General features: G+C 41.0%; 1 protein-coding gene across 3 annotated transcripts; it reads right to left on the bottom strand.

The window, feature by feature from the left end:
* Nucleotides 1-1434: 1434 nt before the first annotated feature.
* On the bottom strand, nt 1435-23555 carry LOC115012345 (choline transporter-like protein 2). 3 transcript variants are annotated; one of them, XM_029437917.1, is made up of 22 exons: nt 15216-15547; nt 13280-13328; nt 13113-13186; nt 12915-12999; nt 11630-11714; nt 11354-11467; nt 11161-11221; nt 10929-11052; nt 10715-10798; nt 10494-10606; nt 9260-9391; nt 9068-9167; nt 8756-8848; nt 7703-7787; nt 7328-7590; nt 7155-7249; nt 6786-6889; nt 6627-6700; nt 6452-6522; nt 5857-5945; nt 4949-5033; nt 1435-2176 (listed from the first exon to the last, which is right to left on the bottom strand). In XM_029437917.1, the coding sequence occupies exons 1-22, from the start codon at nt 15253-15255 to the stop codon at nt 2070-2072; spliced, it is 2127 nt and encodes a 708-aa protein (XP_029293777.1). In that variant the 5' UTR covers nt 15256-15547; the 3' UTR covers nt 1435-2069. The 3 variants fall into 3 exon arrangements, with proteins under 3 accessions (XP_029293777.1, XP_029293776.1, XP_029293775.1); XM_029437916.1 differs by lacking the exons at nt 1435-2176; nt 15216-15547 and adding exons at nt 3865-4478; nt 23400-23555; XM_029437915.1 differs by lacking the exon at nt 1435-2176 and adding an exon at nt 3865-4478 and having other exon boundaries at nt 15216-15577.
* Between the last annotated feature and the right edge of the window lie 337 nt (nt 23556-23892).

Genomic DNA, 23892 nt, shown 5'->3' with positions numbered 1-23892 from the left:
CCCCGTGGTCGACGGTATCCAGAGAGCTGAGGCACTGAGACGATGCATTCATATAAACAACATCTCCAAAGTCCAGCAGACAGAAACGTTGCAGAGACTCATCTCTTTCTGGCCTCCAAAGAAAAACAGGACTTGTTTCTAAAGTAAAAACCTCATTTTATTCTTTTTTTTTTCAAAAGTTCTAAAATGTGAGGTTTAAAAGAAAGAATCGTCAATGATAATAACAAGATACTTGAACTGAGACACAGATTCAATCTGGGAACCCTGTGAAGTGGTGAAGGAGGGAGGTTCAAGTGTTTGGTTTTTGCTTTCGAGATCATCATGAGCTTCATCTTTCCAGCATTTAAAACAAGTTTCAAATCACACAAGTTACATTGTACAATGTTAAAGAGCCTGATGTGGGGAGGCCGCAGAGCAGTAAATTACTGTGTCATCAGCATAAAGATGGAAATTTGCATTTAAAACATTGTGATTAAGATTATTTATATAAATGATAAACAACAATGGTCCTACAACCGATCCCTGTGGTACACCCTTGGATACATTAAGAGAACTAGAAGTTATACCTTCTGCCCGCACACACAGTGATCTGCCTGATAAATAGTTTTCAAACCAATCTGAGAGACCTATACTGTAGAGTCTTTGTGACAATAAGGCATGATCCACTGTATCAAAAGCCTTTAATAAGTCAATAAAAAGTGCTGCACAATGTTCTCTATTGTCTAAGAAATGTATAAAATCATTTACTACTTTTAAGGCGATCGTTGTAGTGTTGTGTTTTTGTAAAACCAGATTGAAGGTCAGATAAAATATTATTAGTCGTTAAAAAGTAGTTGTTGACTTATCAATGATTCCAGCACTTTATTTAAGACAGACAATTTGTAGATGGGTCTGTAATTCTTTAGGAGAGTGGGGTCACCCCTTTTCAACAGTAGGAGAACAAAAGCAGATTTCCAAATAAGGGGAATTTTGTTTGTCTCCAGGGACAGATTGAAAAGATAAGGCAGGGGCGAGGCGAGGAACTCAGCTGCTAACTTTAAAAAGTATGGCTCCAGGTTGTCCAGACCTGCTGATTTTCTTGTGTCTAAACCTTAAGGGCTTTATGCACCTCTGAGACTGTTACTGGATTAAAAGTAAAGGGTTGACCCTGCCAGACACGACCTTCAGAGCGAGCAGGGGCTCCTTGAAGGTCATTAGTTCAGCTTTTTTAAAACATTAGTTTTCAACAAGGGGATTACTTGACATGGTAGAGAAGCAATCCAGGGGCATCAAGAGGAGCTTTTTTCCAAACTTAAAGACATGGATTATACGTATACACATGACCATCTCAAGGAAACAAAGCAGACTGAAAGTTACCCAATCAGCAAATATTATGATGCACAAGCATGAGAAGGAAACGAAAAGTTGGTTAAAAGAAGAGGCGGTCTCATACAATTATGTACAAAACTATGTTTATTTCAAAAATGTTCTCAATTAAACTCCACAATAATGAAATGAATAGCAAAGGATAACTCTATACATCACTTACAATATGAATTGAGCTTTAATATATTTCTCTCCATACACATGGTGATAGAAGTTGCACGACAGCATCAGGTGCTTGATGCAAGAGATGGAAATGACCTTCAATATGCACGAGTGGCAGTGCAACGGCTTTGGTAACAAGGTTAAATATGTATTCAAATATAACATAAGATTACTCAATGATAAAACGTGCAGAGACATATCAAACAACTTTAGTAGATTACATTTAAGCAGACGTTCATATAACAAATATTAAAAAAGCAAAGCATGCTCAAATAAGGCTTCGATAACAAATGTTTACAACAGACAAATGTGTTTGGATGTTTAAAATCCACAACGCTCTGAATTGTATCGCAGACATCATGAGAAAGTGTCGGATCCATGAGGAACGCGGGAGTTACACATTTGGTAGTAACAAAATACAAAGGATGACTGAAGTCACCTGCAGGCTCCTGGTGACTGATGGCATTAGGTCTTTTTGTCCAAGTCTGTTTTCTACTGAACAAAACACACAGTCCAGTTCAGCCTCACTCAGGACTCGACGGTCACTGAGCCGGCTCCGTCTTGTTCTTCTTATTCAGGACTTTGCGGAGGCTCTCGGGCATCAGGTAGGGTCTCTCTGCACTGCCATCGTTCCTCTCAAGATCCTCCACTGGAAAGAGATTCAATAACATGACATTAAACTAAAGTCTTTGGAACTTTAAAATGAGGGTCAAGCTTCACAATTAATATTCATCACTAACAAATCTGAAGAAGTTAAAAAAAACAAAAACGTATATAGTTCGGATTAATTGATCAATAACCAACAGTATGCATCCATTGCAATAGTTTAAAATGACTTTGTTTGAGACAAAAATACTTAAATACTGTTTATTAAACCAACTTTACTGGCAAGCACATATTAAGACGTACTGTGAACAGAACTTAAAGTGCATGGATAGTGCAGCATACTAAAGAAGCAACACTGAATATCATGTGTTTCTGATTGCATAAACTGTAAACAATTAGATATCCTTAAAAATGTAAGTCAAAAAGGTGTGAAGACTTAAGTTAATACTATAAATTAGGCACAAAAACTGCTTTAAGTTTCTATTGTCCAGCTGCAGTAGGAGGCTAAAACTGTTTTATCATGTCAGTTTACCCCAGAGTAAGTCATTTACATAATTTCCAGACATTCAGTTGGGCAGCGCTTCTAAACACGTTCAAATGTACCAGAAACCAACTTCAAACATTTCACACACCACATCATTAAAAGTGAGGACGACCTGTCTGTTAACAAGAGAAGCTTTCTAAACTAAATCTCATCACCACCAATGAGACCATGCAACAAATTACCCACATTTTAAAAGCACTCATTCCTAGAGACTGATGCTTGATGTTCAATTGACCCCTTGCTAAGCCCCGCCCCTTTTGCTACATATGCTATAGCTGCGGTCGAATAGAAAAAAAACGTCCCGTGTCTTCCAACAACTTTTTCTTGACCTCGATGGAAATTGTCATGAAGTCAAGGAAAGATGTAAAAGATGAACTCATTAGAAATTAGGAAACGACAACCGCGGTGCTAAGAGAATCCTACTGCACTTACACGGCAGCGGACAGATGATTGTTTTTTAGCAAAATTATTTATAAAACGCATAGAAAATTAGTTAGAAACTCAATGCTGTACAATTCAAATGCGGATTCTTCTCCCAAACGCAATCACTCCTCCTAAGAAAGATGTTTTCAATTTGTCCTATCGCTTTAAATGTTACTGCCTCAAGGAATTGTGGGACGGCATTATCTCCTTTACTTTGGTAAAGGATGGTCCAGTGTTCCCTTTGCTAAAGGAACTAAGTCTTAGATACTTCAGGGTCATTTCAATCAGTTATGTACATTCCCAAGAGAAAAGGACTATTCGACCGCAGCCCGAGCCTGTTTAGCTTTCCTTGGGACCTTGATTTCTGACAGGAAGACAGAAGCAGGCTTTTGCTTTCTAGACAATTTCCCGTCTGAAATGACTAATCACTGGCAAATTTGAATCAGCTGTAGCTAGCTAGCTAATTAAGCCAACAACAGCTCCATCCATCTGATGACATATCCTAAACTTAAATGAGAAATGAGGTTACCAATCTATAATTGGACAATCAATCAGGGTTTTAGCCAAAGAAAATAGGGGGCAGTATTTCACCTCTAAAAGGGGTCGAGACAGGCACAATACACCCAGGGGCAGACAGCTGTTCTTCTTCTCCCTCTGTACTGAGGCAGACTGGAGCTACAGTGACTCACTATCACCTCTAGAGGAACAAGTGGTATTACAGACTGGACGGAGCGCAGCTAGCTGTTAGCATGCTAACTTCAGTAGATATCTCTGCGACACAACACTTTGACATAACGTCAACACAGTTACCTCTTCACATTATGTTGATAATGTTAGTTCATTGTTTTAATGTTAAATTCTGCCAGATCTTACACATTGAACCTTTAAGAAATCAAATCTTTCACATCTTGTTTCCTTGTGTTGAAGGATCGATAGAGCAAAGGAAATACGCACCAGTCAGCTGTTAATAAAGGAAACACTGAACCACTTAAGGCGTGGTGTTCTGTAGCTGCACTACAATCTGCCTCTGTGAGAGGAGCGGGTAAAGTGCTGAGGAGAATTTCCCGATGGGCAACAACAAAGTTTCAGCTCCTTGCCATTACAATTTAAGATAGTCTTTAACTTTAATAATTCAAAAGTGTTGCATTGGTTTTGTTATGTCCATGGTTCAGCATCTTTGCCCACAGAACGCCTCTTCTCTAAGCAGCTTCCTCCTCCTGAGCCTGCTGCTGTTTCAACTGGACGTCTTCATCGTCCGGTTGCTGAGCAGAAGACGAAGACGGATCCTCAGCCTTGTCCTTCCACAGAATCTCATGAAGGGTTGAGGACATGTAATAAGGCCTTGAGGCTGAACCGTCATTGCGCTCCAGGTCTTCACCTTATAGTGTGTGTGTATGTATGCGTGTGTATTTGCATGTGTTAATGAGTGGAACAGGGAATTAGTATTGAAATCAAGGGGGAACAAAAAAAAGAGGTGTTTATAGGGCCAGTAGGAAGGGGAAGGAGACAAAAAGAGAAAGAAAGTCAAACAGCAAGCAAGCAAAAGGTACCCACAGGCATTTCAGATTTTGAAAGTTAACAGTTCCAACACCAGCAGCAGCACATTTCAGATTAACAGACTGTAAGCCACAGCCACAGAAATGGTGAAATGTTTTAAAGTGTGGCACACCATATTCATGCAATTTAGAATTAGTGACAGCTCAACACCAAAAGCAATGTTGAAGAAAGTGAGGAACGTTTGGATTCAGCTGATAATTAAACAACACCTCTACAATGCTGGTCTCTTTCATCTGACACTGGACAATCGAATACATAAAAAGCAACAATGAGCGAGGAGGTGCTACTTACAGAAACAGAGGAAAAGAGTGTCCACACACATGGCGTACACACTGAAGAACCCATGTGCAATGAGGTAGGAGCCGACCACCACCGTCTGCGGAGGACAACAAGAAGCACAAATACACATTTCATTCACAACACACAAACGTCAAGGATCAGAACCTATATTCTAAAAAATAATACCTGATGAATTTTCTTTTACATTTGAAACTTCTGTTTAAGGCTTTGAATGTCTGTTCTCATCACGCAAAAACATTTTTGGGATTTCGTTATTGTAGTCAAGTATAAATGTAATTAATGGTGCCGTTAGACCGCCCCGTTAATACAGCTGCGTTCCTCCCAGGAGGGAGAGCAAAATGTTGTTTTTGAAAGACCACCAACAAATATGGATTGAATCTAAATATTTCATTAGCTAGAAACATGTTGTGAGTTTAGGAAATGATTACATCCATTTCTTTAGCTGCGACCAGCGAGCTGCGTCAGTCGGTACATAAAGATTTCTGTGTGTGTGTGCGTGTGGATTCATACACGTACGAGGTCGCAGATGTTGTGAATTTGCTCGTTTCACTAAATTTAGACTTTACAACGCTCTGGAGTTATTGGAAATGTTTGGATCACACGAGTCTGAAACAATCCTTCACAGCCACCACTGGAATCTAATTTTTCAAATAGTATAATAATACTAATAATATTAGTGTAGTCTGATCTGTATCTACAACTGTGCAGAAACAGCGGCTTTAAACACAATGAATAGACGTGCAAAAGAGAAAAGAAAAAAGCTGCGCAGTATTCAAATGTTTATTTGGAATTTGAATATCAACGTTATGAATAAAGCTTTGAACTGTTTGATTACAGCGCTGAGTTTTTGATTAACTAACAATGTTCTTCCTGGAAAAAGGAAGGAGCAGCACACTCACCAGGATGGGAACCCAGTAGTAGTGCAGATGTGGAGCGGTATCCTCAAAGGCCTTCACTCTCCCAGAGAAGAAAAAGAAGGCAAAGATCCCTGCGGAAGAGAAAAAGACCATAAAGTCACTTTGATGAGTTACAATCCACAAAGACCGCCATTGTATTGACATTATATTACCATATTATTATCTTTAAAATGCTCTGACACACACACACCAAATTTTTGGTATTCAAGCAGAGTTTTTCCCACTGATCAAATGCAAATAAGTTCATTATGAAGGCATTAATCATTTACGAGTTACATTTTGGATTTATGTGAAAGCCTATTCAGTCCCACTGCATTTGTAATGCAGAACCTTTGTACTGTGAATAAGCTCATTATGATGATCTGCACAGTTGAGTTAAACTGTAACATGAGGTATGCCAACATGTTTCAGAGCTCACTGTGTTTTCATATTATAAAGTATGATTATAAATCCAAAGAGCATGCCAATCAGCATCGATGTGCAGATACATCACACACACACACACACACATTCAGGAAATACATCTCCAGAATAAAATACTGAATGAAAAATTAATAAGGGTGAAATTAGGACTCACCCACGAGTCCAACAATGAGCAGTTTGCCCAAAAACAGGAGGAAATCTGTCACTTTGTCCAAGACAGCCACCCTGGGGATTAAAGAGAAGCAATTATATTTATCATAACCAGAGACTGCCAATCATTTGGAATTAAGATTAAAAAAGATACAATGTCAGACCCCACGTCCGCTCACCTGATCATGTTCCTCATGAGGAGGAAGAAGGCATTTTTGGCAGAGGTGCAAAAGTTGTTGCCATAAATCGCCGTCTAGAGGCCAAACACAGTCATTACATTCACATACTTCAACATCACAATAATAAGTTTCCATTTTAACAGTGAAATTAACTAATACCATAATGTAGGCGTTTCTGTTAATGAACTTGACACATTTCTCCAGACACCAGAAGCAACACTTCAGACAGCAAAACAGGAACTTGGCAAACTTATTTTGGGCATCTGTGAATGACATCATGATTGACAGATGAGTAAACATCTAAAACAGACAGGTTATGGTAATGTACTTGAATACAGAGTAGAAATATACTGGGCAACAAACTATACACTTCTACAGCACCGACATTACTTCCCAGGTAAATCATTCGACTTCCTGTAAGCTAGTTTGATCAAAGCTTATATCTCGATTGAGGACTGTGTGCTGTACAAACTATGGATTGTTGCCTCCAGCTAACATCTAAAATCGTAGTCAAAAACAGGAGCCGACCTTTCAGCTTGTGGTCCAGATACTCCAGCAAAACCCTGATGAGCTGAATGACTGAGAGGATAAGGGAGCCGAACGCCAGAGTCCCTGTGTGATACCTAAAACAAGAGACAAGTGACTTTAAAGCTAGCTACAAAAATAGCATGCGTCAAACTTGAAACTTCCTCCACACGCACCTGAGAGATCTCCCGAGGGAAGAAAAGATGGGGAAGGCGGGCATGTCGTCCGGCTTGACGAAGGCCCAGTAATACGAGGCAAAGGCCCCGGCCAGCGTCATCTGTCCCAGCGCCGTGACAAAGTTGGCACACCAGAAGAAGAGGAAGACGTTGTAGAACTGCAGGCCGATCAGGTACTTGTGGTAAACAGTCTCTCCGCCGTAGAAGGCGAAAAGGCACTCGGAGTCAGGGCACTGCGCTTTCTCAAGACTGGTCGTGTAGTTCTGAGCACAGAAACGGGTTATATAGAGACGTCGTGAACACACTTTGGTTTATGTCATGGAACTATATAAAAACACATTTACCGTTCAAAAGGTTAACATAAGGATAACTTACTGCGGGTTCGCAGGTTTTTCTTGAGTGGTCGCATGCTGTCTCATTGAAAACTTTGTAGATGGGTTCATTAGAGGTAGACAGGAAGCTGATCAGTTTTATGAAGGACAAATGACTACAAATCCCATCAACGTCACACTATTATGACATCACATTCAATTTGGCACACTTTTGTCAACATTACCACCTAAGCTTTTTAAATTGATGTCTGCTTAACACAGTGTCACACACACGTCGAGGAAAACTAAGGCAGAGTCAAAATGTCTGGACTTCACCACACAGGCGTGTTCCAGGGAAGTGCTGCAACCTGTTCAAATGCAACGCTCATCAAGTTCACAAGGGGCATGCACTCAGGCTGAGTCCTTACCGCAGCAGCCTGGGATTCAAATCTGACCTGCAGCCATTTGCTGTTGTTGTTGCTGCTGCTGCTCCTCACTCTCGCTCGCTCTCTCTCTCTGTCTCTCTCGCTCTCTCTCTCTCTCTCTCTCTCCCTCAATCGTTAGCCTGAAAACATTTTTAATTACTCAAATGGAGCTTCCAGTTACCACATACTATATACTATATACACATACTATACTGTGGTTTGCCAAGGCAGTGATCAATGTTCATCTGTATTGTTGCAGATGTGCCTCTGTGTTACAAAATGTCTCAAATATCAAAAGTTCAAGCTGCTACTTATCTTTAATGAGCTATTTGAAATAATCTATGGACACAAAGTTATTTTCTTTGAAAGCAATTACGTACATTTTGGCAAGGGCGTTTTATACAAATGTAAAAAACCTCAGCTCTTACTGTAAACTGTTTAGCCCAAATACAGACACTCAGAGCCTGAAGGACAAACATGTCTCCATTAAAACGCACTTCAATCACTGACGTACGTCAGACTGAAAAAACATCTCCCTAGCTTTCAGTATACAGAAAATAATATCGAAACTTAATGAATATTTGGTAGTTTAGGACTAGTGATGATTATGAAATGTAACTCGGTTTAAAGTGGAAAATAATATTATAGTATTTCTGTAGCAGTTTAAGGAAGGGGACCTTCTGAAAGGATACACAGCAGTAACTGCCCAGTAGGCGATGACCATGGCCAGGAGGACGAAAGTGAACAGAGGGTAGAGAAGGGAACACATCACATGCCCGATGGTTCTGTAAACACAACAACAACAACAACATCACAACCAAGCCAAGAACAACAACGAGCATCACTATGAGTTATGACTTCAACGGTGCCTGTGCCATTAGTCTGACACTTTCATACATTATTATGTACAACAACAATTTAACATCCTAACAGCCACGGATCTTTTCCCCACTCCTGTCATCCTCTCCTCTAAAAGTGCCCACAGCTCCAACGTGAAGTCTGACCTGCTGGCTTCTTTGATGAGAGCAATGGCGATGAGGATCCTCTTCCTGAGGAAGATGAGCAGTAGGATGATAATGACCTCCACAATGGCCAGGATAATCACTAAAGGAGAAGGGTAGCAGAGGGTCATACGAGTGTCCCCACTTCAGAGCAACAAGTCAGAGTCTATGAACATGTAGATCAGGTGTACTGACTGAAGGCCAGCCAGGTCTGTCGAATCTGCAGGTAGACTGCGAAGTCTGTCTGGAAGCCCAGCTGCTGGAAGGTCACATCAGAGCCGGCTTCTCCTTTCAGAGCAGCGTACTCCATGTAGCAGTGGAAGATACCTAAACAGCAAATAAATGGAAATAGTAAGCAACTGGATTTCTTAACAAAACAATAATAATGGAAGCAGTGTGCGATCCAAACAGAAGAAAAGAGAAGTAACAGGAATTCTAATGTGTATGCTTGAGGGATAAAAACACCTCAAATATATAAAATAGACAGCAAACATCAGGGGTGTCGCTGGAAGAAGACGGGCTCTTTTCCAGTGAGCAAATTCAGTGAAAACTCTTGAGTTGTTATGAAGAGTCCACTATTGTAAAAAAACAACAACTGAGATTTCCATGTCTTTTTTGATTATAAAAGCATATATGAAAGGTGTTAAATAAATACTGTGACAGTCTCATACGCTTAATCAACTGAGAAATGCACACAGCCCTTATTCAGAAACTGCACCTTTACAGAGCCGCCTAGACTTCTGGAAGGTTGTGATGTCACAGCTATACTATATGACGGTGCAGACTCCCCGCGGATGTGGAAGACCCAGAAACACTGACTGGATAGACAGTTATATTCAGACAGAGGTTTTTGAACATTAAAGCATGTAAACATGTTCTAGTAGAAACCTAAAACACAGACATTAACCCGAGGCTACAGCCTACAGCCTACACCCTACAGTAACCTGCTTGCTGGCTGTTTCTCGTCACCATCTTTACTCAAGTTCCTTTTATCCACGATCTTTGACTCGAGTCCTTTTCAGACATATATATTCAGCTTCATATATATATATCCGTTAAAAATGATGGCTTTAAATGTTCCCTACGGCTTGATTCAGACATGACGGCACATTTACAGAAGGAGCTGCTGAAGTAATGAATCATTTCCTTTTTGTATGGAACAGTAACATGTAGATGCTCTTCATATGCAAACTGCCAAAGCAGGACATACAGAGATTAGTATATAGTATAACCTGTTTACAGCTAGTATGCACTATTGGATTGGGACACAGCATCAGAGTTGGCTTCAAGTTTATTTAACGAACTCCGATCACCACGTTAGTCAGTTTGTTAAACCTGCTTCCTGAAACAAGCCCCTGAAGTCAAGTGAAGTTTGAGGAGAGACAAACATAATGACTAATGTTTAAATCGCATGTGCTTCGGCTCTTACCATATGCTATGACCAGTATCACCAGGACAATCATGACCCAGACCATGATCCCCGCCAGGAAGCGCAGGAGGACGATGAAGAGCAGGCTGGTGAGCATAGCAATAACCAACCCTCTGTGTGGTGTGAGGAGGGAAGGTAAACACAGAGAGTGAGCGAGCGGTTTCATTCTTTGTAAACACATGGGATCAAAAGAGAAGCAGATTTACAAATGTATGACTTACAGCAGGATCCAGTACCAGGACTTTGTGTAATCCTCAAAGATTTTCATGACCACCTGACGAGCCTCAATAACCACAGTGGCGTTCCTGTGGGGAGATTCCTGTGTGTTTATCTGTTTAACCACTATGGACCTCATGTCGGGTACTGTTTGTAATGTAATGTGGCAGGTTGGGACTGAGCGATGACAGAGCGGTAACCATCCTGCGATGTACTCACTTGACTCCATCAATAAGATCCTTGGCATCTCTCATTTTTCCGCTTCCGTCATCAAAGTGAGAGTTGTTCCCCACAGTTATCAACCCTCCTTTCTCGCCCAGAGCAGGGAAACACCTTTGAGTGACTGAAAGAGAGTAGACGAAAGGCTGGTCAATTAAAAATAAAAAAGACTGGCTCTCTGGATGTATGCAAAATGTTATACATAATATAATATATTTTGGATCCAACTCACAGGGTCTGCTGGGGGTCAGCATGGCAGGACAGAGACCTAACCTAAGGATTTCTGGTATACCCTGAAACACAGTATATCCAAAACAGATAAGGCGTGTGGAAACCTTTGGACAATCTAAATAATTGAGGCAGTACAGAGTGGCATTGGGACGAAGATTAAACTCAGAGACTCGACAACATGGCGTTATACTCACCATCGTATTAGTCACGCCTTCCTTGCAGAAGGTCTTGTAGTAGTTAAAGTCCCCTTTGTTGCTGTAGGCTTTGATTAACGTCATGAACTTTTCGGGGCACTTCGCAACACACATCTGAGAAGGAGGAGCAACATTTAGAGCAGGAAGAAGCATTTACTCATCAGGATTGTGGATAGAAAATGCCGCACAGCTGGAGGATAAAATACCAAGACAAACTTGATGATTTTTTTGCAATCACCAGAGAAGAACACATGATGAGAGAAGAGGATTTCACACCTGTGTGGTGGGACACTGGAACTCCAGCAGCACCATGGGGCTGGCACACTTCATGATGTTGAAGTAGAACAGCAGTGGTTTGGTTCTGTTAAAAACACACGTTCAGAATGGTCAGAGGAAGACAACACTTACAGAAAGTGCATGAAAGAAGGGGTTAATGTAAGATCTGAGCATTTCAATGGCCAAGTTCACAACTTTAAAAATCGTCACGTCGCTGTACTGTTCACATTATACAACTTGCTGTCTTGAAAATCAGACATTGAGTGTTTTTCACACTATACGTCTGACAGTGGGTCACACACTACAAGATCTTTCACCAAGAGGAATCCCCGATGAGTACGTCTGGTCTCCAAACTACGTTTTGTCACGAAAACGCAAGAAGTGACACAGGCAGTCATGCTTTTGGATGTTGTCGTTGACACAAACATGTTCACAAATAGCCTGTTTCCACAAGTCTCTGTGTTCAGCACCCAGGTGCCTTAACATCTTTGGTCGGTGCGACACAAAAGAGCACGCAGTTACAGACGACCCCTCCACCAGGTTTCCCCTCAACCCGTGTTCTCATTGGCTGTCACTCCCTGACAGACGCAACAGCGAGTTCAAGAGTTCAAGACATAGCTTAATACATTGGGTAAAGTGACAGGATTAACATGACAGGGCAAAACAAACTAATACGTCAAGTGTTCGATCTTATGGTTCGGGGTATGAGCATTACCGAGGGTGCAGTGGCTCATCCCTTGGTTCAACTGTTCTTTTCAGTTTATGTATTAGAGTCTGTTTTTTTCTCGCTTTCCTTTTTGCCCATTCCCAGATTTGCTTTGCTTCATGAGGCGGAGGTTACCCTCCTTTAGCCGCCGTGAGGAGGCAGCTGACTGTCGGAGGTCTGATTCTGCCGCCCCTTTGCCCATCCTGAACAGACCCATTGGGAGTGAGCCTGTTCCATGTGGGAGGAGAGTTATTGTTCGTTTAGTTTTTCTCCCTCATCCCACCTGTCCTTATATTAGGACATCAGACCACCAGGGAAACAGAGATAGTTCATTGTTGTTTTGCACAAACAGTCGCCTATGCGTGTCATCTCACACACCCAATAACCCCATCCCCACTTCCCGCGCCCTTGCTCGGACCACACCTATCTTCGAACTCGGCCTTCATTTCGATATCAACGTCATCAACGACACACCTGTAAAGTTTTGTGACAGCATCTTGTTGTGATGCTATCGCGTTGACAAAAATCCACACCCACACACACACACTATTTATAATCTATAATTGGAAAGCAACTCACGCAAGTGGGGTGCCCATCTGCCCACAGAATTGGCCTCGACTGTCTGTGGGGTAGATCACCTTCCTGGGGTCACCCTGGGACCAGGCTGGAAGCACAAAAATAGGTACAAGGTTCAAACAAAATCAGTTTGTATTTTTATTGGTAAGTTTTAGATTGTGTTTTTATAGCTATACCAAAATTGCAGAGCCGTTTCCTTACCCAGTATTCCCACTGCAATATAACCCAGTATGGCAATAACAAAGAGGATGCAGCACACAATGTCTGTGCAGCCCCTGGGGAGGGAGAGGACGATTGAAGGGTTGAAAGAAAAGTATTTTTAGCAACTTACACAGTAAAAACCAGAAGTAAAATCACATCTATCTCACCTTTTGTGGATCGGGCCCTTGAAGGTCGGGTCATACTTCCTGGGCTCGCCTACGTAGAAGAAAAAAGAAGTGCATTTATCACCGTTAGGATTTTTAATACTGAGGGCATGACATGGTGAGAAGTCTACAACCGTACGTGTAATATAACATGTTAAAAACAGATGAACCTTGTACCCAGACTGCTCCCGCCCTCCCACCTCCTCTTCCTCCCATTCAGATGACTTTTCCCTCCAGGCAGACACGCCTGGCAACACAACAAATTCCTCCCTGGTGACTAAGCAGAAGCAAACCCACGAGAAAGACAGAGCCAACATAACTTGTAGAGCCACGAGAGGGGGCCTAAATCATTTATTGCAGTTCATTATTTATACAAGGCAATAATGTCCTGGTGATACCAGTTATGCCAAAACCAAGAATTATTTTAATTGTGCACACTTTTTAAAAGGTAAACCTTGAATTTAAAGCAACTTCGTCCAATCAATAAATCTCTCAGAATGAGACGGTGTCACTTTTGTTTTCTGTAAATAATTGTGTTATTATTACCTTCGCCAAGCAGGTTACGTTTTTGCTTCGGTTTGTTTGTCAGGATTACGGAAAAACTATAAACATGATTTTCATGAAACCCTTCAGTGGAAGCGTGCAGCATGGGCCAAGGAAGAACCCATTACGTTGTGGAGCAGATCCGAATCATGGAGCAGATACACACATTATTTTTCACTTATGGAAACAGCCTTGGCAGAGGTGTGCACTCTCCTAGTTTGGGATGTGAAAATAACAAGACTTCTTCCAAATGGACTGCCACGGGCAAAGCAAAACACATTTAATAGTCCAAGATGCATCCATGCGAGTGCAATGCATGACTTTGAAGCGTTGATACGAATAGTTTACCATCAGAACAGCCATGCCTGGATGTCATCAGAGATTCTGAGCGATCAACAGATGTTCTATGGGTTCTGATCATTATTGCAGACTCAGGCATTTAGTTATGTTTGCAGCAGGTTATCTGAGGCCAGCATGTCAGAAGCAGGAGGCAGAGCATCTATTATCTAAGCAAATTCATGTTGCGGCTCTAAAGTAAAATCATCAGGTAACATTAGCTTCACTTAGCAGGGCTCCAGAAAGCAATGTTCCACATTATTAAGATCAAAACACAAAGCATCAATTAAAAGATACAGATTAACACAAAAATCATGTTTTGACATTGTTACGACTTTAAATCTCTGAAAGTCCTGTCATCAATCCCAAACTACCACAGCATGTATATTATGTATGGATCTTGAGTCTAGACATGGGGTATGATATTTTCCGTGGAGTCTTTGCATATTAATTATGCATGTAGTGTGGAGGATAATGCTGCTGCAAGCATTTACCAGACGAGCTCTTAGAGAAGCCACAGCTTCCTGTTTGGATGAGCATGAGCGCTGCACTTCATGTACATGGTGCAGGTGGCATTTGTTAACAAATTTCACAGACAAGTTAAACTGCCATAATATAAATCGCATTACCTGAGCAGTCATTTTTTCATATAATCACAACTATTACAGACTCAACAAAGAAAAGGGAGGACTTGTTAACTTCATTATGTAGCTGTAGGTACCAGTGTTTGAATTACTTCTCTTTTCTCACTCTGACTCTGACTCTCACACTCACTCTCACACTCACACTCACACTCACACAATCAGCAGTACAAGGTTCCACACAAGCACACACCCAGTCCTTCCCCACAATGTTGACATGCTGATACCGCCGCTCAAGTTTCACTCAACACGATTTAGACACTTCATGAGATTCATTTTTTAAGCAGTAAGAAAAGCATGGTTTAAAGATTAACCGATAATCCTCCGGTCATTTGACTTTTCTTAGATGAATACAGAATACAAAGAGTTGAGAATCAGTAAAAACAAACAAACAACTGAAGCAAAAAGAGAAAAGTTACCATTCTTTCCATAAAATTCTCCTTCTCCTTCCTCAGGCATGTTGTAATTCCTCTCTGGGCCAAATGTTGAAATGTACAGAGAACCCTTTTACTCTTTCCACAGCCACTTTATCTGGGTCACTTCTTCCTCCCTCTGTGCTGGTATAAATGAGCGAGAGAGCGGGGGAAACACGGGTATGGTGGAGGGAGAAACCAGTCCAACCTGTCCCTGAATAGCAGTGAGTCTGTGCAGCCAGCAACGCTCCACCTCACCTCAGACTTCCCTCTGTGTTTATTCTAAAACAACTGCCACTTCCCAATCTGTGCACCACCTGTGCATCTCCCTAAATCTCCTCCCACTTCCAAAAGACCTCTTTTTTTTTGGTTCTGCCTACAAAAAGCCATCCGACCAAACAAATTAACTAATCCACAGGGAGGCTGCGAGTGACAAAGAAGAGGCATGGACGTGTGAGGGCTGTTTGTTGTACAAGTTTGTTGCTTAGATGTTATCAAAACCATGTGTTTGGAGACAACAAGGGGAAATTCCGCCTGCACCATTGCCCCCAGTGGTGTTTTAATGTCGCTGCAGAGGAAGAGGCATGATTAGATTCAGGTGTGCGGGATATTTTGGGCAATTAAAGTGACAATATTAAGCTCAAGGATCCATCATTGTGTGATATTGAATAATTGCCATTAAACTAGTGATGGGTGATTGACGCCTTATGAAGCTTTGGGGCTTTCTTTCTATTTGTGCCAAAAAAGATTTTAAGCTTCGGGGCCTGAGATGCAGTAAACACAGTGACATCGTTTTCAAAATATATAAAATCCCTTAAAGACGGGCCAGAGCACAACAACTTCTTTGTTTTTAATGGTTTTAGTCTCATGTGTGCAACAAAAGTTCAACAAGCCTGCGTGTATTATTAAATCTGTATCTGTAAATATAATTAATTACTAATTCAAAAATCCTACATAAACAATATTATTACTGACACAAAACCTTAATGTACCTTATTGGTGTAATGGAGGCCCAGTGTCCACTGCAGACTCTGTTTAACTTCCTGGTTGATCTTTATGTAACATTTCATATGAGTTGCAATGTGATGTCATTATTTATAACACTATTACTTGGAAATGTTCTCATACTTATGATTATGTCTAGTGTACACCGCCATAGTTCTCAGTTATTCTCCTCTCTTCTTGTCACACTGATATGTGTCACAAAGTTTAGCTGCAAGACTTATAAAGCTGAATGAGGCGCTTTCTGAAGCAGCAGTGACAGAAGTGTTGGACGTCATCAGTCACGTGTTGTTCCTCCCTTGACACAAGCTCCAGCACAATGTATTGAAACAGTGCGCTTCACAGGAGAGAAACGAGCTTTGGTATCATTGACCCATCTGTACATTAAACTTCCTGGTGAAGCAGCTCAATCCACTCCAACCTGTGTTTTCTCCCATCTTGTGGGGACACGGAAGTATTGCACTAAGACCAAATGAGAGCAAACACAAATCCAGTTTTTTCATTCAGTAAAAAATGTTGGATGGCTCTTTGTTCGGTATTCAACCGCCAAAGGCGATCAGAGTATTAGAAAAGTTCATGGTTCTAACAAAGAGTCCACAGACTGACTAAATGCCGCAGATGTTTTTAATGGAAGCTGACAGAAACTTTCATTTCAGCTGAAACGACTGAAAGTTTCCATCCACTGTTCTTGTTTTTAAGGCCAATGTTACTGCTCATGGAGATTCCCTTAAGGAGCGCCGGCCTCGCTGCAATTTCCATAACAAAAACGCTCTCTGAACAAGTGCCTCTGAAACAGAGGTCATAAGTTTCTGGGGAATTTGATTTCTTGGATGACGATACCAGGAACAAAAATAGTACTTGCTTCCGTCTATTGTCCTTTCACTATTTAACTTTGGCAAGTGATGCTACAGGTTTAACATCCATGTGCAATAATCCAGAGCCTGTAGCTTGGACTGGCTGACAGCTAGTTTGACATGTGGGACAGAGCATTGAGGGACGTATGTATGCGAACCAACGTCCTGTTTTTTACACAGGCTTAAATTAATTATTGTTAATCTTTTTTCTTTGGTGGCATTGAGCAACTGTTTTAATCTGTTAAAAGCTCTCCAAGGGATCTAATCTAATTCCAATGAGCGACCACTGTGCAACCAGACAACCCTTGAGCATTCACTAAAATCATTAAAAAAATACAAATGGCATTTGCTACATGTGTAAGAGCTTTGATTTAATTATGAAATGCCACACAAATCTTTACAAGGGCACCCGTCTACATCGTCTTCGTATTGTGCTTGTGTGTGTTTTGATGTAAAGTATTAATGTATATATTCATTGTGTTATTTATTTACACATTGAATATATACATTAATGATTACAATTAATCACTATTAGAAAGGAAGAAAAACACAAACTTTCAAATAACACCTGGGTTATCATAGTTCATAGGAGAGTTCTGTTTTCACAGAAACAAAACCAAAACTGAATTCCATTTAGCTGCTTCAGTTTCAGGGTTCATGCTGGCTCTCAGTCTCTCACGGCTTAATGGGACGCTTGAATAGATCATCATCGTTTTTATTAGTAACACCTGTGCTTTTCCTACTATGACAAGTCAAAATGTGATTATCTGCTGTGAAAAATTATTTTGCATATTGTAAAGCACACTAAACAGAATCTAGCCCCATGGTTCCTAAATGTTTTATACTTTTTTTGTCACGCCCCTAGATGCGTAAACTTTATTATATTTTTAGCAATAATAGTAACAATATTGGGTATGCTAGTAACAAGTGGCATTTTATACAACAATAACAATACTTATTTAACCGCAGACATTGTGATCTATCAAAGCAAGAAAAGCACAGCTGTGACTAATGAAAGTACAAGGAAGCGCCGCTCAGTAGGAGTTCCTACTTGTGAAGCAGTTGTCTGCAGTTACACAGCAAAGCAAGCGCACATCGTAAATGGTAAATCATCAATTAAAAAGTATATTGGACTGTATTTTTAAAATAACTGCATACTATCATGTAGTAAAACCTGTTCTGCATGTAAACTGATTTTCCAATGTTATTAGGTAGCTGGTTACAGTAAACCATTTCTGAACAACTACTGTATCTTATCTGCACAAAAACTATTCGGAAAACGTTACAAATGCCAAAAAAGAAACGTGAAGGCGTACTGCTGAGAGTTCAATTGTGTGTACACCTGCCAAAGAAACTTTAGTTTGTCAGTCAGACATGTTTTTTGTTTACATGTTGCGTCGTGCACCTGGACGTTGGAAACAGGGAAAATTTCGACCTCCGAGTTGTCTGGAACGCAGCATTATAATGTTAACGATGACACCATCCAGGGAATTACTGCACTGCAGCAATTAATGATGTTATTTGTTACACTTGTGTTTGACAGGTCAACGTGTCTGCTGTAACAAACTGGCGAGGCTGTAAAGCATTTATACTGATGTAGCTGTCAAGTAAAGGTAAAAAATAAATAGCTAAGAATAGCTAAAGAAAGCAATTCTAGATATCCAATGGCTCTATCTAAACCAGTGGTTCTCAACCTTTTTTGGGCCAGCGCCCCCCTATCCATTATCCAGGTCCCTTACCGCCCCCCATCAAATAAAATGTAGGCTTCCTGTTTCTCTCCCCTGAATTCTAATGTTGATTATTATTCTGTTTGTATTATTCTAATTAAGAAGATTCAAACTTTAAGCTGTGTCATAGACTGCAGCCAATCAGACGGGTCAGACATTCAAACTGCAACCGGTGTTAAACACAGCAGCCTCAGAAATGTGAAACAATTTGCACTCTTAAGTGATCCAACGATAAACGAGCACAAAGCAACAAGTCTGAGGCAGTGATGCAGATGTTAGCTCTGCTGGTGTTAGCTCTGCTACTACGAGCAGCCAGAGTGCAGCTCGTCTGCTGCTAGTCCAAGTCCCGACCAGAGGGTTAGTGTTTTATCATTAATTCAGATTAGTTTTATTCATGGTGTATCTTTGGACTAACATTAATGCTTTCGAGCAGTGGTGGCTGAGGGGACGGCGCTTGTTTTTCAAGCAGCACTTTATCGCTCAGCAAAATAAAAGTCTAAAAACACACAATGTTAACTTTATTCAAACGCACTCGACTCATCATTTCAGCTTGTGCAGTTTGGCATGTTTCGTGCTGTAATGCAGCTCAAGAGCCTTTTTCATGACCGCAAGCGCGTCCACACAAACACTGGCCTTTTACTTCCACAAAGAAATAATCGTTCGTCCATTTCTCCTGGAACATTCCGCATCCACCTGCTGCGTTCGCTGATGTCAATGACCGTCTCGTTTAATATTGAAGTTTTTGACATGATGTGACCACTTGATGACACGTTCCACTCGTGTTGTGTTCAAGGACCCTGACCTTGGCCAGGAAAAACAGTAAACGCCGGTTATATTCTATATCTGACTAGATTTGGATAAAACATTTTGGAGTAGATTTTTTGTGTATGTTTATGAATTACCTCGCGGGCCGTACACACAAACACCCCCCAAAGACAGTTGTCGACTTGTGGCTGTTGTGATTGTACGTCATTTGTGATTTTCTTTTAATCTTTGAATCCCTTCATACTAACTATGTCGAGCAAAAAAAGAAAGTGGTTGGGCGAATACGTATAATATGGATTCACGTGTATAAAGGAACGTGATGGGAGTCAGCGTCCTCAATGCATGATTTGCAATAGTTGAGCAATTCTAGTCTAGCACCGGCAAAACTAAAGGAACACTTCCTAAAGCTGCATGGGAAATACAAGAACAAGAACGCTCGCTGAATTCAAGGTGAAGAGAGCCAGATTCGATGAAAAGGCTACTCTGCCTGTTCTCGGCTTTGTACCCATCGAGAAACCGATCCTCACAGCATCGTACGAAGTTGCGTACCTGATCGCAAAGCAGGGCAAACCACACACCATTGGTGAAACACTCGTAAAACCAGCTGCGTTGAAGATGCCGAATATCATGCTGGCACAAGCTGCTGAAGATAAGTTATCCCAAATTCCTCTTTCAAATGACACTATCAGCAGCAGAATAGACGACATGAGCGACTGACATCTTGGCTCAAGTAGTTGCAGATCTGATTTCAAGCCCAGCAAAATTCAGCCTCCAACTCGACGAGACCACCGACGTTTCCAATCTAAGCCAGCTTGTTGTATTCGTGCGCGATGTGAAAGACGACGTGATAAAGGAAGATTCTTTTATTTTGTAAGCCTCTTACAACAACAACCAAGGCACTCGATGTGAAGAAACTCGTGGATGACTTCTTCAGAGACAACGATCTTTCGTGGAATATGGTTTCTGCAGTTTGTTCGGCCGGAGCTCCAGCCATGCTGGGACGACACTCTGGTTTTGGAGCGCTGGTGAAATCCGATGCACCACACATCATCGTTACGCACTGTGTTCTGCACAGGCATGCGTTGGCAACAAAAACCTTGCCTCCAAAACTGGCAGAAGTATTATTATAATTATAGTTGAATGTGTGAACTATGTGCGAAATAGTGCTATGAAGCACTGCATCTTCAAAAAGCTGTGTAAGGAAATGGGCTCTGAATTCGAGGTACTTCTGTACCATTCTAACGTTCGGTGTTTTGTTTGTCTTATTTGAAGCTAGTGTTCTGCACTTAAAGGATTTCACCTATTTGAAGCTAATGTACTTGCAAGATTCTTGCTGTTCGGAGTTGTATCCTCATGATTGTTTGCACTTATCTTAAGTCGCTTTGGACAAAAGCGTCAGCTAAATGAACTGTAATGTAATAACGTCTCTTAAGGTTGAAAATCATTTCTTATCAATAAATAACGAAAGGCTCCATCTGAGGAGGTGGGTCCAAGCCTGGAGCTCTGCAGTTAGACCCTTCTCATATTATCCCACAACAGCAGGAATATGGAACAGTATTTTATCTGCACTTGATCTCTAACCTCTTCTCCTAAATAATCCTCTAACAAAGTTAACCTTTAAAATGTGTCATCTGTCACCATGTATCGAGGCTGAGTCCTTACTGCAGCGGCCCGGGTTCAATTCCATTCCCTTAGCTGTACTAACTCTCCCTCTCTCACCTGCCTTTCCTGTGTCGTCACGTGTGACCCTACTGACCACACAACAGTGTCTGGGTGAAACACCTGCTTCCATTTCAACTGAAATCATAATGCTATTTCTGTAACTCACACAGATGACAGAAAGTGAAACCAAGATCCAAGTTGCAAAACAGAGGAAAAGACAAAAATACATTTTCTAGTCTAAATATTATCTTAATGTGACCACATTCCTTATGCACAGTCCTGACTACAGTATAAGAGACATTTCAAGGAACATTTAAGGAAAATAATAGCTTTTAAAGTTGTTCTAACAAATGTGTTGCTTTTCTATTAACAAAGAGAAACATTCCTCATCAATAAGGAGGGTCAGCGCGATCAGCCAAGACCAACAAACACTCCTACTGATGGTAGAAGAAACTGACTAAGGCAGCCGATAAACACAGCTCACTGGGGTGGTCCCACTTCCACATCCAAATATCTCTGCGCTGTTGCTCTTCCTCTCCCCGAAACTCATTTTCCCAGAGCCTAATAACCAGTCTCCCACTGCTCTGAACATGCCTTTGTAATTTAGAATGTAGGCACGTTGGCAGAACCACTACACAGTTAGCGGAGTCACATGATCTGGTTAGGGTTGTTGCGGTGGGATGAAGCACATTTAAGTGGAAGTGGGTGGCTTCAATGACAGAGATGTTTTCGACTTTTTGTTTATAGTAGGGAGGAAATACTGTAGCATACAGGAACTGAACTTACAACTGAAATAAGACTAAATCTGCAAATGTAGCTCAAGCAAGATTTAACAAAACTACTCGAACATGAAAGAGAGACCAGAGAAGCTTAGCATCGGGTTTCAAACCACTCTCCTAAATATGGCTTATAATTACATCTAATCTGCAGCAGGGTTCGGCTGCCTGGCTGCTTCAAATCCTGTCATTGAGGTTTCTTGTTATATCTCAGCCTAAAATTACTCAACATGTGAAACTATAGTGGATCCTACAGTATGCTGTGAAATGGCATGTTTAGAATATTGTTCTCGTCTCCTTTTTTTAGCTGGTTTTCCTAAAGTCTTGAGATGCACTGATAAATATTAATGTGGGTTTCTTGAGGCTGTTATCTCAAACCACAGTCATTTCTTAAGTGAATTTGCAGCCAAGTTCAGTTTCTAAGTCACACTCTTAAGTATTCTAGTTATTACAGCACAAAACATAAGGTTCTGCCTTCTTGGTTGGTAATGTGAGTCAATTAGCCATCGTGTGGCAAGCAGAGGGGAAAAGGGTGTGTTCAGAGAAGAGGAGGAAAACACTACTTAAAGTGACATCATGAAAGCCAGCAGACAGAAGAAGTGTCTGTCATTGTTTTTATTCCTACTTGTTAACACCCTGCAAAAGGTAAATATGCTCAACATGTGAATAGCAAAATCTCTTTTTCAAAACTAAAAGTGTCCATTCAAGTGTAAACATGCTTCCTAAACATTTATAGCTTTACTTCTCTCTGTGAAATGCACTTCCCTTGTAAGAAGCAAAGAGCTGCATATCACACCCAGCATGTGAAACTGGGCATAATATTTATAATATGACACCACCAAGACTGAAGGCATGTAGTTGACAAACAGAGACCCTCTTCACATGTTTGAGGTATTTTCTAATGAGCTCTATCCATAGCCGGGCGTCAGCTCGGGTCCTGTTGCCTGCCTGCCATACCAGTCTGAGGAATGTGGCAGCAACTGGACAAGCAGAAGATAAACTGGGGCATTGTACACCCTGACAATATACTGTACCACCAGCTTACTCACATGCGACCGGGGCTTTATCTAAAACACTAAAAAGGTGTGTCTGCATGCAGTGTATCTGTATGTACAAAGTGAACCCGCAATGTTAAGTAACGTTACAAGTTAATATTTAAGTTCACAAGATAAAGTTGTCCACAAGTACTAGCTAATAAAACAATTTAAAAAAGTAACAAGCAAAACATAAAAACACGTCTTATTGTAAATACCGAAACCATTTCAAGAACTATTTACCGTATCACAAATTGTATTATTGCGCCAAAACAAACCTAGCAAACCTTGTTTATAGTTGTGGCTAACGTTCAATTGAGTGGCAAAATGAAGTGAAGCGTGCCCGTGTTGGACTTTAAATAATTATTACCATATTTCGGTTTCTCCTCCAGTTCCATGACTACAGAGAGTTTCTTCTGGACCAAAGGTGCTTACAGGCGACGACTAACTACAGCATATTCCCAGCCTTTGAGAGGTTATAGTGTGGCGCTTCTGTCAGTTTCAACACTTCAGTAGAAATCCGTTCCAAAATCTTGACGGTCCTGCAAACATTTAAAGGGGTATTCCTTAGAGCAGAGCACTGGCCAATGAAAACACAGCACCCCGTGATTGATAAGGTGCTAAACCAATCACTGAGCGAAGGCGGGAGTTTATAGTCCGGGACTGGTTTCGTTTCTATTACCGTTAACTGAACACAGACGTAGCAGTCCAATTAGTTTCTATATAAATGTCTAATAAGCAGTGGCAATTCACTGAAAACATTTCATCTCAATATTTAATCAAATATAACGAGGTCTACGTCACTTGTGTTTGTCCATCGTGACACATTCACAGCGAAAATGTGTCTTCATCAGCCAAGAGTG

Source organism: Cottoperca gobio, chromosome 8, assembly GCF_900634415.1.
Source record: "Cottoperca gobio chromosome 8, fCotGob3.1, whole genome shotgun sequence".
Classification (NCBI taxonomy): Eukaryota; Metazoa; Chordata; class Actinopteri; order Perciformes; family Bovichtidae; genus Cottoperca; species Cottoperca gobio.
The sequence above is the reverse complement of the archived record's forward strand: the minus strand, read 5'-3'. Positions and strand labels throughout refer to the sequence as shown.